Source organism: Anomaloglossus baeobatrachus, chromosome 4 (assembly GCF_048569485.1).
Source record: "Anomaloglossus baeobatrachus isolate aAnoBae1 chromosome 4, aAnoBae1.hap1, whole genome shotgun sequence".
Taxonomy (NCBI): domain Eukaryota; kingdom Metazoa; phylum Chordata; class Amphibia; order Anura; family Aromobatidae; genus Anomaloglossus; species Anomaloglossus baeobatrachus.
This window is the reverse complement of record NC_134356.1, coordinates 672351884-672366440: the sequence shown is the minus strand read 5'-3', so window position 1 is coordinate 672366440 and position 14557 is coordinate 672351884. Positions and strand designations below refer to the sequence as shown.

The window sequence follows — 14557 nt, the reverse complement described above, 5'->3', positions numbered from 1 at the left end:
AGACACACACCTCCCCCTCGCTTATTTGTATGGTCATTCCTGAATAGGCTATAACCCTGTAAATTAACAGCCCAGTCATAGCTCTCATCCAGCCATGTCTCTGATATCCCCACTATATCATAATTTTCTTCCAACAATATTAATTCTAATTCCTCCACCTTATTTGTGAGGCTTCGGGCATTAGTGTACATGCACGTTACGTATGACTCTGTACCTATATTCCTGCTTACTGTATTGACTGTCCTAACCCTTCCCCCCGTACCACCCCCAATTTCATTACTTGTGCCCTGGTCACTATCTGCACTACATTCCCCTTCTATAAAGTGAATACCCTCGCCCCCAATTCCTAGTTTAAACACTCCTCCAACCTTCTAGCCATTTTCTGCCCCAGCAGAGCTGCACCTTCCCCATTAAGATGCAGCCCATCCCTAGCATAGAATCTGTAGCCAACTGAAAAGTCGGCCCAATTCTCCAGGAACCCAAAACCCTCTTTCCTACACCAATTCCTGAGCCACCTGTTAACCTCCCTGATCTCTCTTTGCCTCTCTGGTGTGGCTCGTGGCACAGGTAGTATTTCCGAAAATACCACCTTTGAGGTCCATGCTTTAAGCTTACAACCTAATTCCCTGAAATCATCTTTAAGGACCTTCCACCTACCTCTAACTTTGTCATTTGTTCCAATGTGTACAATGACCGCTGGGTCCTCCCCAGCCCCTCCCAGTAATCTGTCAACCCGATCAGCGATGTGCCGAACTCGAGCGCCAGGAAGACAACACACTGTTCGGCGATCCCTGTCTTTGTGACAGATTGCCCTATCTGTCCCCCTAATAATTGAATCCCCCACTACCAGTACCTGTCTTGCCTGCCCTGCACTCCTATTCCCCCCCTTACTGGAGCAGACACTCCTCTGGCGTTCAGAGGTCATGCCTTGCTGCAGCAATGCTACCCCTGTAATGACATCCCCCTCATCTGCCAAGTTTGCAAACCTATTGGGGTGTGTAAGTTCAGGACTAGCCATCCTAGCACTTTTCCCTTTACCCCCCTTTCTGTCACCCAGCTACCTACCTCACCGTCCTGCCGCTCCCTACTACGATCCTCCCCCACATCTGACCCAGCAAGCTGCTGCTCAGTGAGCAGCACACTCCTTTCCATATTGCTAATGCATCTCATCATCTCATAATGATATATGTATAGCTGGTAAAACCTGGGTATCTTCTGTATACAGTTATATGTGTACAGCTGCTAAAACCTGGGCATCTCCTATATATAATTATATATGTACAGCCGGTATAACCTGGACATTTCCAGTATATAATTACATATGTAAAGCTGGTATAACCTGGGTATTTTCTATATATAACTATATATGTATAGCTGGTATAACCTGGGTATCTTATGTATATAATTATATATGTACAGCTGGTATAACCTGGGCATCTCCTGTATATAAATATATATGTAAAGCTGGTATAACCTGGGCATCTCCTGTATATAAATATATATGTACAGCCGGTATAACCTGGGCATCTCCTGTATATAATTATATATGTACAGCTGGTATAACCTGGGCATCTCCTGTATATAAATATATATGTACAGCCGGTATAACCTGGGCATCTCCTGTATATAATTATATATGTACAGCTGGTATAACCTGGGTATCTCCTGTATATAATTATATATGTACAGCTGGTATAACCTGGGCATCTCCAGTATATAATTATATATGTACAGCTGGTATAACCTGGACATCTCCTGTATATAATTATATATGTACAGCCGGTATAACCTGGGCATCTCCTGTATATAATTATATATGTTCAGCTGATATAACCTGGGCATCTCCTGTATATAATTATATACGTACAGCTGGTATAACCTGGGCATCTTCTGTATATAATTATATATGTACAGCCGGTATAACCTGGCATCTCCTGTACATAATTATATATGTACAGCCAGTATAACCTGGCATCTCCTGTATATAATTATAACTGTACAGCCGGTAGAACCTGGGTATCTCCTGTATATAATTATATATGTACAGCCGGCCGGTATAACCTGGGCATCTCCTGTATATAATTATATATGTACAGTTGGTATAACCTGGGCATCTCCTGTATATAATTATATATGTACAGCTGGTATAACCTGGACATCTCCTGTATATAATTATTTATGTACAGCTGGTATAACCTGGGCATCTCCTGTATATAATTATATATGTACAGTTGGTATAACCTGGGCATCTCCTGCATATAATTACATATGTAAAGCTGGTATAACCTGGGTATTTTCTATATATAACTATACATGTATAGCTGGTATAACCTGGATATCTTATGTATATAATTATATATGTATAGCTGGTATAACCTGGGCATCTCCTGTATATAAATATATATGTACAGCCGGTATAACCTGGGCATCTCCTGTATATAATTATATATGTACAGCTGGTATAACCTGGGCATCTCCTGTATATAAATTTATATGTACAGCCGGTATAACCTGGGCATCTCCTGTATATAATTATATATGTACAGCTGGTATAACCTGGGCATCTCCTGTATATAAATTTATATGTACAGCCGGTATAACCTGGGCATCTCCTGTATATAATTATATATGTACAGCTGGTATAACCTGGGCATCTCCTGTATATAATTATATATGTACAGCTGGTATAACCTGGGCATCTCCTGTATATAAATTTATATGGACAGCTGGTATAACCTGGGCATCTCCTGTATATAATTATATATGTACAGCTGGTATAACCTGGGCATCTCCTGTATATAATTATATATGTACAGCTGGTATAACCTGGGTATCTTATGTATATAATTATATATGTACAGCTGGTATAACCTGTGCATCTCCTTTATATAAATATATATGTACATCTGGTATAACCTGGGCATCTCCTGTATATAATTATATATGTACAGCTGGTATAACCTGGGCATCTCCTGTATATAAATATATATGTACAGCCGGTATAACCTGGGCATCTCCTGTATATAATTATATATGTACAGCTGGTATAACCTGGGTATCTCCTGTATATAATTATATATGTACAGCTGGTATAACCTGGGCATCTCCTGTATATACTTATATATGTACAGCTGGTATAACCTGGGCATCTTCTGTATATAATTATATATGTACAGCTGGTATAACCTGGGTATTATCTGTATATAATTATTTATGTACAGCTGGTATAACCTGGGCATCTCCAGTATATAATTATATATGTACAGCTGGTATAACCTGGGCATCTCCTGTATATAATTATATTTGTATAGCTGGTATAACCTGGGCATCTTCTGTATATAATTATATATGTACAGCCGGTATAACCTGGCATCTCCTGTATATAATTATATATGTACAGCCAGTATAACCTGGCATCTCCTGTATATAATTATAACTGTACAGCCGGTAGAACCTGGGTATCTCCTGTATATAATTATATATGTACAGCTGGTATAACCTGGGCATCTCCTGTATATAATTATATATGTACAGCTGGTATAACCTGGGCATCTCCTGTATATAATTATATATGTACAGTTGGTATAACCTGGGCATCTCCTGTATATAATTATATATGTACAGTTGGTATAACCTGGGCATCTCCTGTATATAATTATATATGTACAGCTGGTATAACCTGGGCATCTCCTGTATATAATTATATATGTACAGCCGGTATAACCTGGGCATCTCCTGTATATAATTATATATGTACAGTTGGTATAACCTGGGCATCTCCTGTATATAATTATATATGTACAGCTGGTATAACCTGGACATCTCCTGTATATAATTATATATGTACAGCTGGTATAACCTGGGTATCTTATGTATATAATTATATATGTACAGCTGGTATAACCTGGGCATCTCCTGTATATAAATATATATGTACAGCTGGTATAACCTGGGCATCTCCTGTATATAAATATATATGTACAGCTGGTATAACCTGGGCATCTCCAGTATATAATTATATATGTACAGCTGGTATAACCTGGGCATCTTCTGTATATAATTATATATGTACAGCCAGTATAACCTGGCATCTCCTGTATATAATTATATATGTACAGCCAGTATAACCTGGCATCTCCTGTATATAATTATAACTGTACAGCCGGTAGAACCTGGGTATCTCCTGTATATAATTATATATGTACAGCCGGTATAACCTGGGCATCTCCTGTATATAATTATATATGTACAGCCGGTATAACCTGGCATCTCCTGTATATAATTATATATGTACAGCCAGTATAACCTGGCATCTCCTGTATATAATTATAACTGTACAGCCGGTAGAACCTGGGTATCTCCTGTATATAATTATATATGTACAGCCGTTATAACCTGGGCATCTCCTGTATGTAATTATATATGTACAGCTGGTATAACCTGGGCATCTCCTGTATATAATTATATATGTACAGCTGGTATAACCTGGGCATTTCCTGTATATAATATATACAGTTAGGTCCAGAAATATTTGGACAGTGACACAAGTTTTGTTATTTTAGCTGTTTACAAAAACATGTTCAGAAATACAATTATATATATAATATGGGCTGAAAGTGCACACTCCCAGCTGCAATATGAGAGTTTTCACATTCAAATCGGAGAAAGGGTTTAGGAATCATAGCTCTGTAATGCATAGCCTCCTCTTTTTCAAGAGACCAAAAGTAATTGGACAAGGGACTCTAAGGGCTGCAATTAACTCTGAAGGCGTCTCCCTCGTTAACCTGTAATCAATGAAGTAGTTAAAAGGTCTGGGGTTGATTACAGGTGTGTGGTTTTGCATTTGGAGGCTGTTGCTGTGACCAGACAACATGCGGTCTAAGGAACTCTCAATTGAGGTGAAGCAGAACATCCTGAGGCTGAAAAAAAAGAAAAAATCCATCAGAGAGATAGCAGACATGCTTGGAGTAGCAAAATCAACAGTCGGGTACATTCTGAGAAAAAAGGAATTGACTGGTGAGCTTGGGAACTCAAAAAGGCCTGGGCGTCCACGGATGACAACAGTGGTGGATGATCGCCGCATACTTTCTTTGGTGAAGAAGAACCCGTTCACAACATCAACTGAAGTCCAGAACACTCTCAGTGAAGTAGGTGTATCTGTCTCTAAGTCAACAGTAAAGAGAAGACTCCATGAAAGTAAATACAAAGGGATCACATCTAGATGCAAACCATTCATCAATTCCAAAAATAGACAGGCCAGAGTTAAATTTGCTGAAAAACACCTCATGAAGCCAGCTCAGTTCTGGAAAAGTATTCTACGGACAGATGAGACAAAGATCAACCTGTACCAGAATGATGGGAAGAAAAAAGTTTGGAGAAGAAAGGGAACGGCACATGATCCAAGGCACACCACATCCTCTGTAAAACATGGTGGAGGCAACGTGATGGCATGGGCATGCATGGCTTTCAATGGCACTGGGTCACTTGTGTTTATTGATGACATAACAGCAGACAAGAGTAGCCGGATGAATTCTGAAGTGTACAGGGATATACTTTCAGCCCAGATTCAGCCAAATGCCGCAAAGTTGATCGGACGGCGCTTCATAGTACAGATGGACAATGACCCCAAGCATACAGCCAAAGCTACCCAGGAGTTCATGAGTGCAAAAAAGTGGAACATTCTGCAATGGCCAAGTCAATCACCAGATCTTAACCCAATTGAGCATGCATTTCACTTGCTCAAATCCAGACTTAAGACGGAAAGACCCACAAACAAACAAGACCTGAAGGCTGCGGCTGTAAAGGCCTGGCAAAGCATTAAGAAGGAGGAAACCCAGCGTTTGGTGATGTCCATGGGTTCCAGACTTAAGGCAGTGATTGCCTCCAAAGGATTCGCAACAAAATATTGAAAATAAAAATTTTTTTTTGGGTTTGGTTTATTTGTCCAATTACTTTTGACCTCCTAAAATGTGGAGTGTTTGTAAAGAAATGTGACAATTCCTACAATTTCTATCAGATATTTTTGTTCAAACCTTAAAATTAAACGTTACAATCTGCACTTGAATTCTGTTGTAGAGGTTTCATTTCAAATCCAATGTGGTGGCATGCAGAGCCCAACTCGCCAAAATTGTGTCACTGTCCAAAGATTTCTGGACCTAACTGTATGTACAGCCGGTATAACCTGGGCATCTCCTGTATATAATTATATATGTACAGCCAGTATAACCTGGGTATCTCCTGTATATAATTATATATGTACAGCTGGTATAACCTGGGCATCTCCTGTATATAATTATATATGTACAGCTGATATAACCTGGGCATCTCCTATATATAATTATAAATGTACAGCCGGTATAACCTGGGTATCTCCTGTATATAACTATATATGTACAGCTGGTATAACCTGGGCATCTCCTGTATATAATTATATATGTACAGCTGGTATAACCTGGGTATCTCCTGTATATAATTATATATGTACAGCTGGTATAACCTGGACATCTCCTGTATATAATTATATATGTACAGCTGGTATAACCCGGGCATCTCCTGTATATAATTATATATGTACAGCTGGTATAACCTGGGCATCTCCTGTATATAATTATATATGTACAGCTGGTATAACCTGGGCATCTCCTGTATATAATTATATATGTACAGCTGGTATAACCTGGGCATCTCCAGTATATAATTATATATGTACAGCTGGTATAACCTGGGCATCTCCTGTATATAATTATATATGTACAGTTGGTATAACCTGGGTATCTCCTGTATATAATTATATATGTACAGCTGGTATAACCTGGACATCTCCTGTATATAATTATATATGTACAGCTGGTATAACCTGGGTATCTTATGTATATAATTATATATGTACAGCTGGTATAACCTGGGCATCTCCTGTATATAAATATATATGTACAGCTGGTATAACCTGGGCATTTCCTGTATATAAATATATATGTACAGCCGGTATAACCTGGGCATCTCCTGTATATAATTATATATGTACAGCTGGTATAACCTGGGTATCTCCTGTATATAATTATATATGTACAGTTGGTATAACCTGGGTATTATCTATATATAATTATATATGTGCAGCTGGTATAACCTGGGCATCTCCTGTGTATAATTATATATGTACAGCTGGTATAACCTGGGCATCTCCTGTATATAATTATATATGTACAGCTGGTATAACCTGGGCATCTCCTGTATATAATTATATATGTACAGCCGGTATAACCTGGGCATCTCCTGTATATAATTATATATGTACAGCCGGTATAACCTGGGCATCTCCTGTATATAATTATATATGTACAGCCGGTATAACCTGGGTATCTCCTGTATATAATTATATATGTACAGCTGGTATAACCTGGGCATCTCCTGTATATAATTATATATGTACAGCTGGTATAACCTGGGCATCTCCAGTATATAATTATATATGTACAGCTGGTATAACCTGGGCATCTCCTGTATATAATTATATATGTACAGTTGGTATAACCTGGGTATCTCCTGTATATAATTATATATGTACAGCTGGTATAACCTGGACATCTCCTGTATATAATTATATATGTACAGCTGGTATAACCTGGACATCTCCTGTATATAATTATATATGTACAGCTGGTATAACCTGGACATCTCCTGTATATAATTATATATGTACAGCTGGTATAACCTGGGCATCTCCAGTATATAATTATATATGTACAGCTGGTATAACCTGGGCATCTCCTGTATATAATTATATATGTACAGTTGGTATAACCTGGGTATCTCCTGTATATAATTATATATGTACAGCTGGTATAACCTGGACATCTCCTGTATATAATTATATATGTACAGCTGGTATAACCTGGGCATCTCCTGTATATAATTATATATGTACAGCTGGTATAACCTGGGCATCTCCTGTATATAATTATATATGTACAGCTGGTATAACCTGGGCATCTCCTGTATATAATTATATATGTACAGCTGGTATAACCTGGGCATCTCCAGTATATAATTATATATGTACAGCTGGTATAACCTGGGCATCTCCTGTATATAATTATATATGTACAGTTGGTATAACCTGGGTATCTCCTGTATATAATTATATATGTACAGCTGGTATAACCTGGACATCTCCTGTATATAATTATATATGTACAGCTGGTATAACCTGGGCATCTCCTGTATATAATTATATATGTACAGCTGGTATAACCTGGGCATCTCCAGTATATAATTATATATGTACAGCTGGTATAACCTGGGCATCTCCTGTATATAATTATATATGTACAGTTGGTATAACCTGGGTATCTCCTGTATATAATTATATATGTACAGCTGGTATAACCTGGACATCTCCTGTATATAATTATATATGTACAGCTGGTATAACCTGGGTATGTTCTGTATATAATTATATATGTACAGCTGGTATACCCTGGGTATCTTATGTATATAATTATATATGTACAGCTGGTATAACCTGGGCATCTCCTGTATATAAATATATATGTACAGCTGGTATAACCTGGGCATCTCCTGTATATAAATATATATGTACAGCCGGTATAACCTGGGCATCTCCTGTATATAATTATATATGTACAGCTGGTATAACCTGGGTATCTCCTGTATATAATTATATATGTACAGCTGGTATAACCTGGGCATCTCCAGTATATAATTATATATGTACAGCTGGTATAACCTGGGCATCTCCTGTATATTATTATATATGTAAAGCTGGTATAACCTGGGCATCTTCTGTATATAATTATATATGTACAGCCGGTATAACCTGGCATCTCCTGTATATAATTATATATGTACAGCCAGTATAACCTGGCATCTCCTGTATATAATTATAACTGTACAGCCGGTAGAACCTGGGTATCTCCTGTATATAATTATATATGTACAGCCGGTATAACCTGGGCATCTCCTGTATATAATTATATATGTACAGCTGGTATAACCTGGGCATCTCCTGTATATAATTATATATGTACAGCTGGTATAACCTGGGCATCTCCTGTATATAATATATACAGTTAGGTCCAGAAATATTTGGACAGTGACACAAGTTTTGTTATTTTAGCTGTTTACAAAAACATGTTCAGAAATACAATTCTATATATAATATGGGCTGAAAGTGCACACTCCCAGCTGCAATATGAGAGTTTTCACATCCAAATCGGAGAAAGGGTTTAGGAATCATAGCTCTGTAATGCATAGCCTCCTCTTTTTCAAGAGACCAAAAGTAATTGGACAAGGGACTCTAAGGGCTGCAATTAACTCTGAAGGCGTCTCCCTCGTTAACCTGTAATCAATGAAGTAGTTAAAAGGTCTGGGGTTGATTACAGGTGTGTGGTTTTGCATTTGGAAGCTGTTGCTGTGACCAGACAACATGCGGTCTAAAGAACTCTCAATTGAGGTGAAGCAGAACATCCTGAGGCTGAAAAAAAAGAAAAAATCCATCAGAGAGATAGCAGACATGCTTGGAGTAGCAAAATCAACAGTCGGGTACATTCTGAGAAAAAAGGAATTGACTGGTGAGCTTGGGAACTCAAAAAGGCCTGGGCGTCCACGGATGACAACAGTGGTGGATGATCGCCGCATACTTTCTTTGGTGAAGAAGAACCCGTTCACAACATCAACTGAAGTCCAGAACACTCTCAGTGAAGTAGGTGTATCTGTCTCTAAGTCAACAGTAAAGAGAAGACTCCATGAAAGTAAATACAAAGGGTTCACATCTAGATGCAAACCATTCATCAATTCCAAAAATAGACAGGCCAGGGTTAAATTTGCTGAAAAACACTTCATGAAGCCAGCTCAGTTCTGGAAAAGTATTCTATGGACAGATGAGACCAAGATCAACCTGTACCAGAATGAAGGGAAGAAAAAAGTTTGGATAAGAAAGGGAACGGCACATGATCCAAGGCACACCACATCCTCTGTAAAACATGGTGGAGGCAACGTGATGGCATGGGCATGCATGGCTTTCAATGGCACTGGGTCACTTGTGTTTATTGATGACATAACAGCAGACAAGAGTAGCCGGATGAATTCTGAAGTGTACCGGGATATACTTTCAGCCCAGATTCAGCCAAATGCCACAAAGTTGATCGGACGGCGCTTCATAGTACAGATGGACAATGACCCCAAGCATACAGCCAAAGCTACCCAGGAGTTCATGAGTGCAAAAAAGTGGAACATTCTGCAATGGCCAAGTCAATCACCAGATCTTAACCCAATTGAGCATGCATTTCACTTGCTCAAATCCAGACTTAAGACGGAAAGACCCACAAACAAGCAAGACCTGAAGGCTGCGGCTGTGAAGGCCTGGCAAAGCATTAAGAAGGAGGAAACCCAGCGTTTGGTGATGTCCATGGGTTCCAGACTTAAGGCAGTGATTGCCTCCAAAGGATTCGCAACAAAATATTGAAAATAAAAATTTTTTTTTGGGTTTGGTTTATTTGTCCAATTACTTTTGACCTCCTAAAATGTGGAGTGTTTGTAAAGAAATGTGACAATTCCTACAATTTCTATCAGATATTTTTGTTCAAACCTTAAAATTAAACGTTACAATCTGCACTTGAATTCTGTTGTAGAGATTTCATTTCAAATCCAATGTGGTGGCATGCAGAGCCCAACTCGCCAAAATTGTGTCACTGGCCAAAGATTTCTGGACCTAACTGTATGTACAGCCGGTATAACCTGGGTATCTCCTGTATATAATAATATATGTACAGCCGGTATAACCTGGGCATCTCCTGTATATAATTATATATGTACAGCTGCTATAACCTGGGCATCTCCTGTATATAATTATATATGTACAGCTGGTATAACCTGGGCATCTCCTGTATATAACTATATATGTACAGCTGGTATAACCTGGACATCTCCTGTATATAATTATATATGTACAGCCGGTATAACCTGGGCATCTCCTGAATATAATTCTATATGTACAGCCGGTATAACCTGGGCATCTCCCGCATATAATTATATATGTACAGCTGGTATAACCTGGACATCTCCTGTATATAATTATATATGTACAGCTGGTATAACCTGGGCATCTCCTGAATATAATTCTATATGTACAGCCGGTATAACCTGGGCATCTCCCGCATATAATTATATATGTACAGCTGGTATAACCTGGGCATCTCCTGTATATAATTATATATGTACAGCCGGTATAACCTGGGTATCTCCTGTATATAATTATATATGTACAGCTGGTATAACCTGGACATCTCCTGTATATAATTATATATGTACAGCTGGTATAACCTGGGCATCTCCTGTATATAATTATATATGTACAGCTGGTATAACCTGGGTATCTCCTGTATATAATTATATATGTACAGCTGGTATAACCTGGACATCTCCTGTATATAATTATATATGTACAGCTGGTATAACCTGGGCATCTCCTGTATATAATTATATATGTACAGCCGGTATAACCTGGGCATCTCCTGTATATAATTATATATGTACAGCCGGTATAACCTGGGCATCTCCTGTATATAATTATATATGTACAGCTGCTATAACCTGGGCATCTCCTGTATATAATTATATATGTACAGCTGCTATAACCTGGACATCTCCTGTATATAATTATATATGTACAGCTGGTATAACCTGGGCATCTCCTGTATATAACTATATATGTACAGCTGGTATAACCTGGACATCTCCTGTATATAATTATATATGTACAGCCGGTATAACCTGGGCATCTCCTGTATATAATTATATATGTACAGCCGGTATAACCTGGGTATCTCCTGTATATAATTATATATGTACAGCTGGTATAACCTGGGTATCTCCTGTATATAATTATATATGTACAGCTGGTATAACCTGGACATCTCCTGTATATAATTATATATGTACAGCTGGTATAACCTGGGCATCTCCTGTATATAATTATATATGTACAGCCGGTATAACCTGGGTATCTCCTGTATATAATTATATATGTACAGCCGGTATAACCTGGGCATCTCCTGTATATAATTATATATGTACAGCCGGTAGAACCTGGGCATCTCCTGTATATAATTATATACGTATAGCTGGTATAACCTGGGTACCTTCTGTATATAACTATATATGTACAGCTGATATAACCAGGGCATCTCCTGTGTATAATTATATATGGCAGGTGGTATAACCTTGGAATTTTCTGGCATATATTTCTATACATCCTGGTTAAACTCTAGTACATTAAAATGGTAATGCTGAATGCAGACTTCATACATATGTGCTACTTATATATATTATCTTATAAAGTTTCCAAATATTGCTGTCACTACTTACGTGTCTCCTTAGTAGGGACTATGGTTGTTGTTGTCGTGGTGGTAGTAGTGGTAGAAGTTGTAACCAAAGATGTAGTGGATGTTGATCTTTGAGTTGTTCTAAAAGTTGAAGTAAAAGTTGTCATCTGCGATGTTTCAATCTGTGATGTCTTAGGTACCTGAGATGTTTCCATTGGTGATGCCTTAGGTACAGGAGATGTTTCCATCTGTGATGTCTCAGGTACTGGAGATGTTTCCATCTGTGACGTCTCAGGTACTGGAGATGTTTCCATTAGTGATGTCTTATGTACCTGAGATGTTTCCATCTGTGATGTTTGAGGTACTGCAGATGTATCCATCTCTGATGTCTTAGGTACTGGAGATGTTTTCATCAGTGATGTCTCAGGTACTGGAGATGTTTCCATATGTGATGTCTTAGGTACCGGAGATGTTTCCATCAGTGATGTCTCAGGTACTGGAGATGTTTCCATCTGTGATGTCTTATGTACCTGAGATGTTTCCATCAGTGATGTTTCAGGTACTGGAGATGTATCCATCTGTGATGTCTTAGGTATCTGAGATGTTTCCATCTGTGATGTCTCAGGTACTGGAGATGTTTCCATCTGTGATGTCTCAGGTACTGGAGATGTTTCCATCTGTGATGTCTTATCTACTGTAGATGTTTCCATCTGTGATGTCTCAGGTACTGGAGATGTTTCCATCAGTGATGTCTTATGTACCTGAGATGTTTCCATCTGTGATGTTTCAGGTACTGGAGATGTATCCATCTCTGATGTCTTAGGTACTGGAGATGTTTCCATCTCTGATGTCTTAGGTACTGGAGATGTTTCCATCAGTGATGTCTCAGGTACTGGAGATGTTTCCATCTGTGATGTCTTAGGTACCGGAGATGTTTCCGTCAGTGATGTCTCAGGTACTGGAGATGTTTCCATCTGTGATGTTTCAGGTACTGGAGATGTATCCATCTCTGATGTCTTAGGTACTGGAGATGTTTCCATCTCTGATGTCTTAGGTACTGGAGATGTTTCCATCAGTGATGTCTCAGGTACTGGAGATGTATCCATCTCTGATGTGTTAGGTACTGGAGATGTTTCCATCAGTGATGTCGCAGGTACTGGAGATGTTTCCATCTCTGATGTCTTAGGTACCGGAGATGTTTCCATCAGTGATGTTTCAGGTACTGGAGATGTTTCCATCTGTGATGTCTTAGGTATCGGAGATGTTTCCATCTGTGATGTCTCAGGTACTGGAGATGTTTCCATCTGTGATGTCTTATCTACCGTAGATGTTTCCATCTGTGATGTCTCAGGTACTGGAGATGTTTCAATATGTGATGAATCAGATATCGGAGATGTTTTGATCAGTGATGAATTAGGCACTGTAGATGTTTCCATCTGTGATGAATCAGACACTGGAGATGTTTCCATCTGCGTTGAATCAGACACTGGAGATGTTTCCATCTGTGATGTCTCAGGTACTGGAGATGTTTCCATCTGTGATGAATCAGATACTGGAGATGTTTCCATCTGTGATGAATCAGACACTGGAGATGTTTCCATCTGTGTTGAATCAGATACTGGAGATGTTTCCATCTGCGTTGAATCAGATACTGGAGATGTTTCCATCTGTGCTGAATCAGATACTGGAGATGTTTCCATCTGCGTTGAATCAGATACCGGAGATGTTTCCATCTGTATTGAATCAGATACCGGAGATGTTTCCATCTGTGTTGAATCAGATACTGGAGAGGTTTCCATTTGTGATAAATCAGACACTGGAGATGTTTCCGTCTGTGATGTCTCAGGTACTGTAGATGTTTCCATCTGTGAAGAATCAGATACTGGAGATGTTTCCATCTGTGCTGAATCAGACACTGGAGATGTTTCCATCTGTGATGAATCAGATACCGGAGAGGTTTCCATTTGTGATGAATCAGATACTGAAGATGTTTCCATCTGTGATGAATCAGATACTGGAGATGTTTCCATCTGTGATGAATCAGATACTGGAGATGTTGCCATCTGTGATGAATCCGGCACTGGAGATGTTTCCAGCTGTGATGAATCAGATACTGGAGATGTTTCCATCTGTGTTGAATCAGATACCGGAGATGTTTCCATCTGTGATGAATCAGGCACTGGAGATGTTTCCAGCTGTGATGAATCAGATATTGG

At 38.7% G+C, this 14557-nt stretch overlaps 1 protein-coding gene across 1 annotated transcript in view; it reads right to left on the bottom strand.

The window, feature by feature from the left end:
- The window catches only part of LOC142302087 (uncharacterized), a 92815-nt gene extending 78813 nt beyond the window's left edge, over window positions 1-14002 (bottom strand). Inside the window, exon 1 of the mRNA XM_075343166.1 lies at window positions 12385-14002. Within this exon, the coding sequence (XP_075199281.1) occupies window positions 12385-13975 (1591 nt within the window). The 5' untranslated portion in view covers window positions 13976-14002. The remainder of the gene's footprint in view (window positions 1-12384) is intronic.
- Between the last annotated feature and the right edge of the window lie 555 nt (window positions 14003-14557).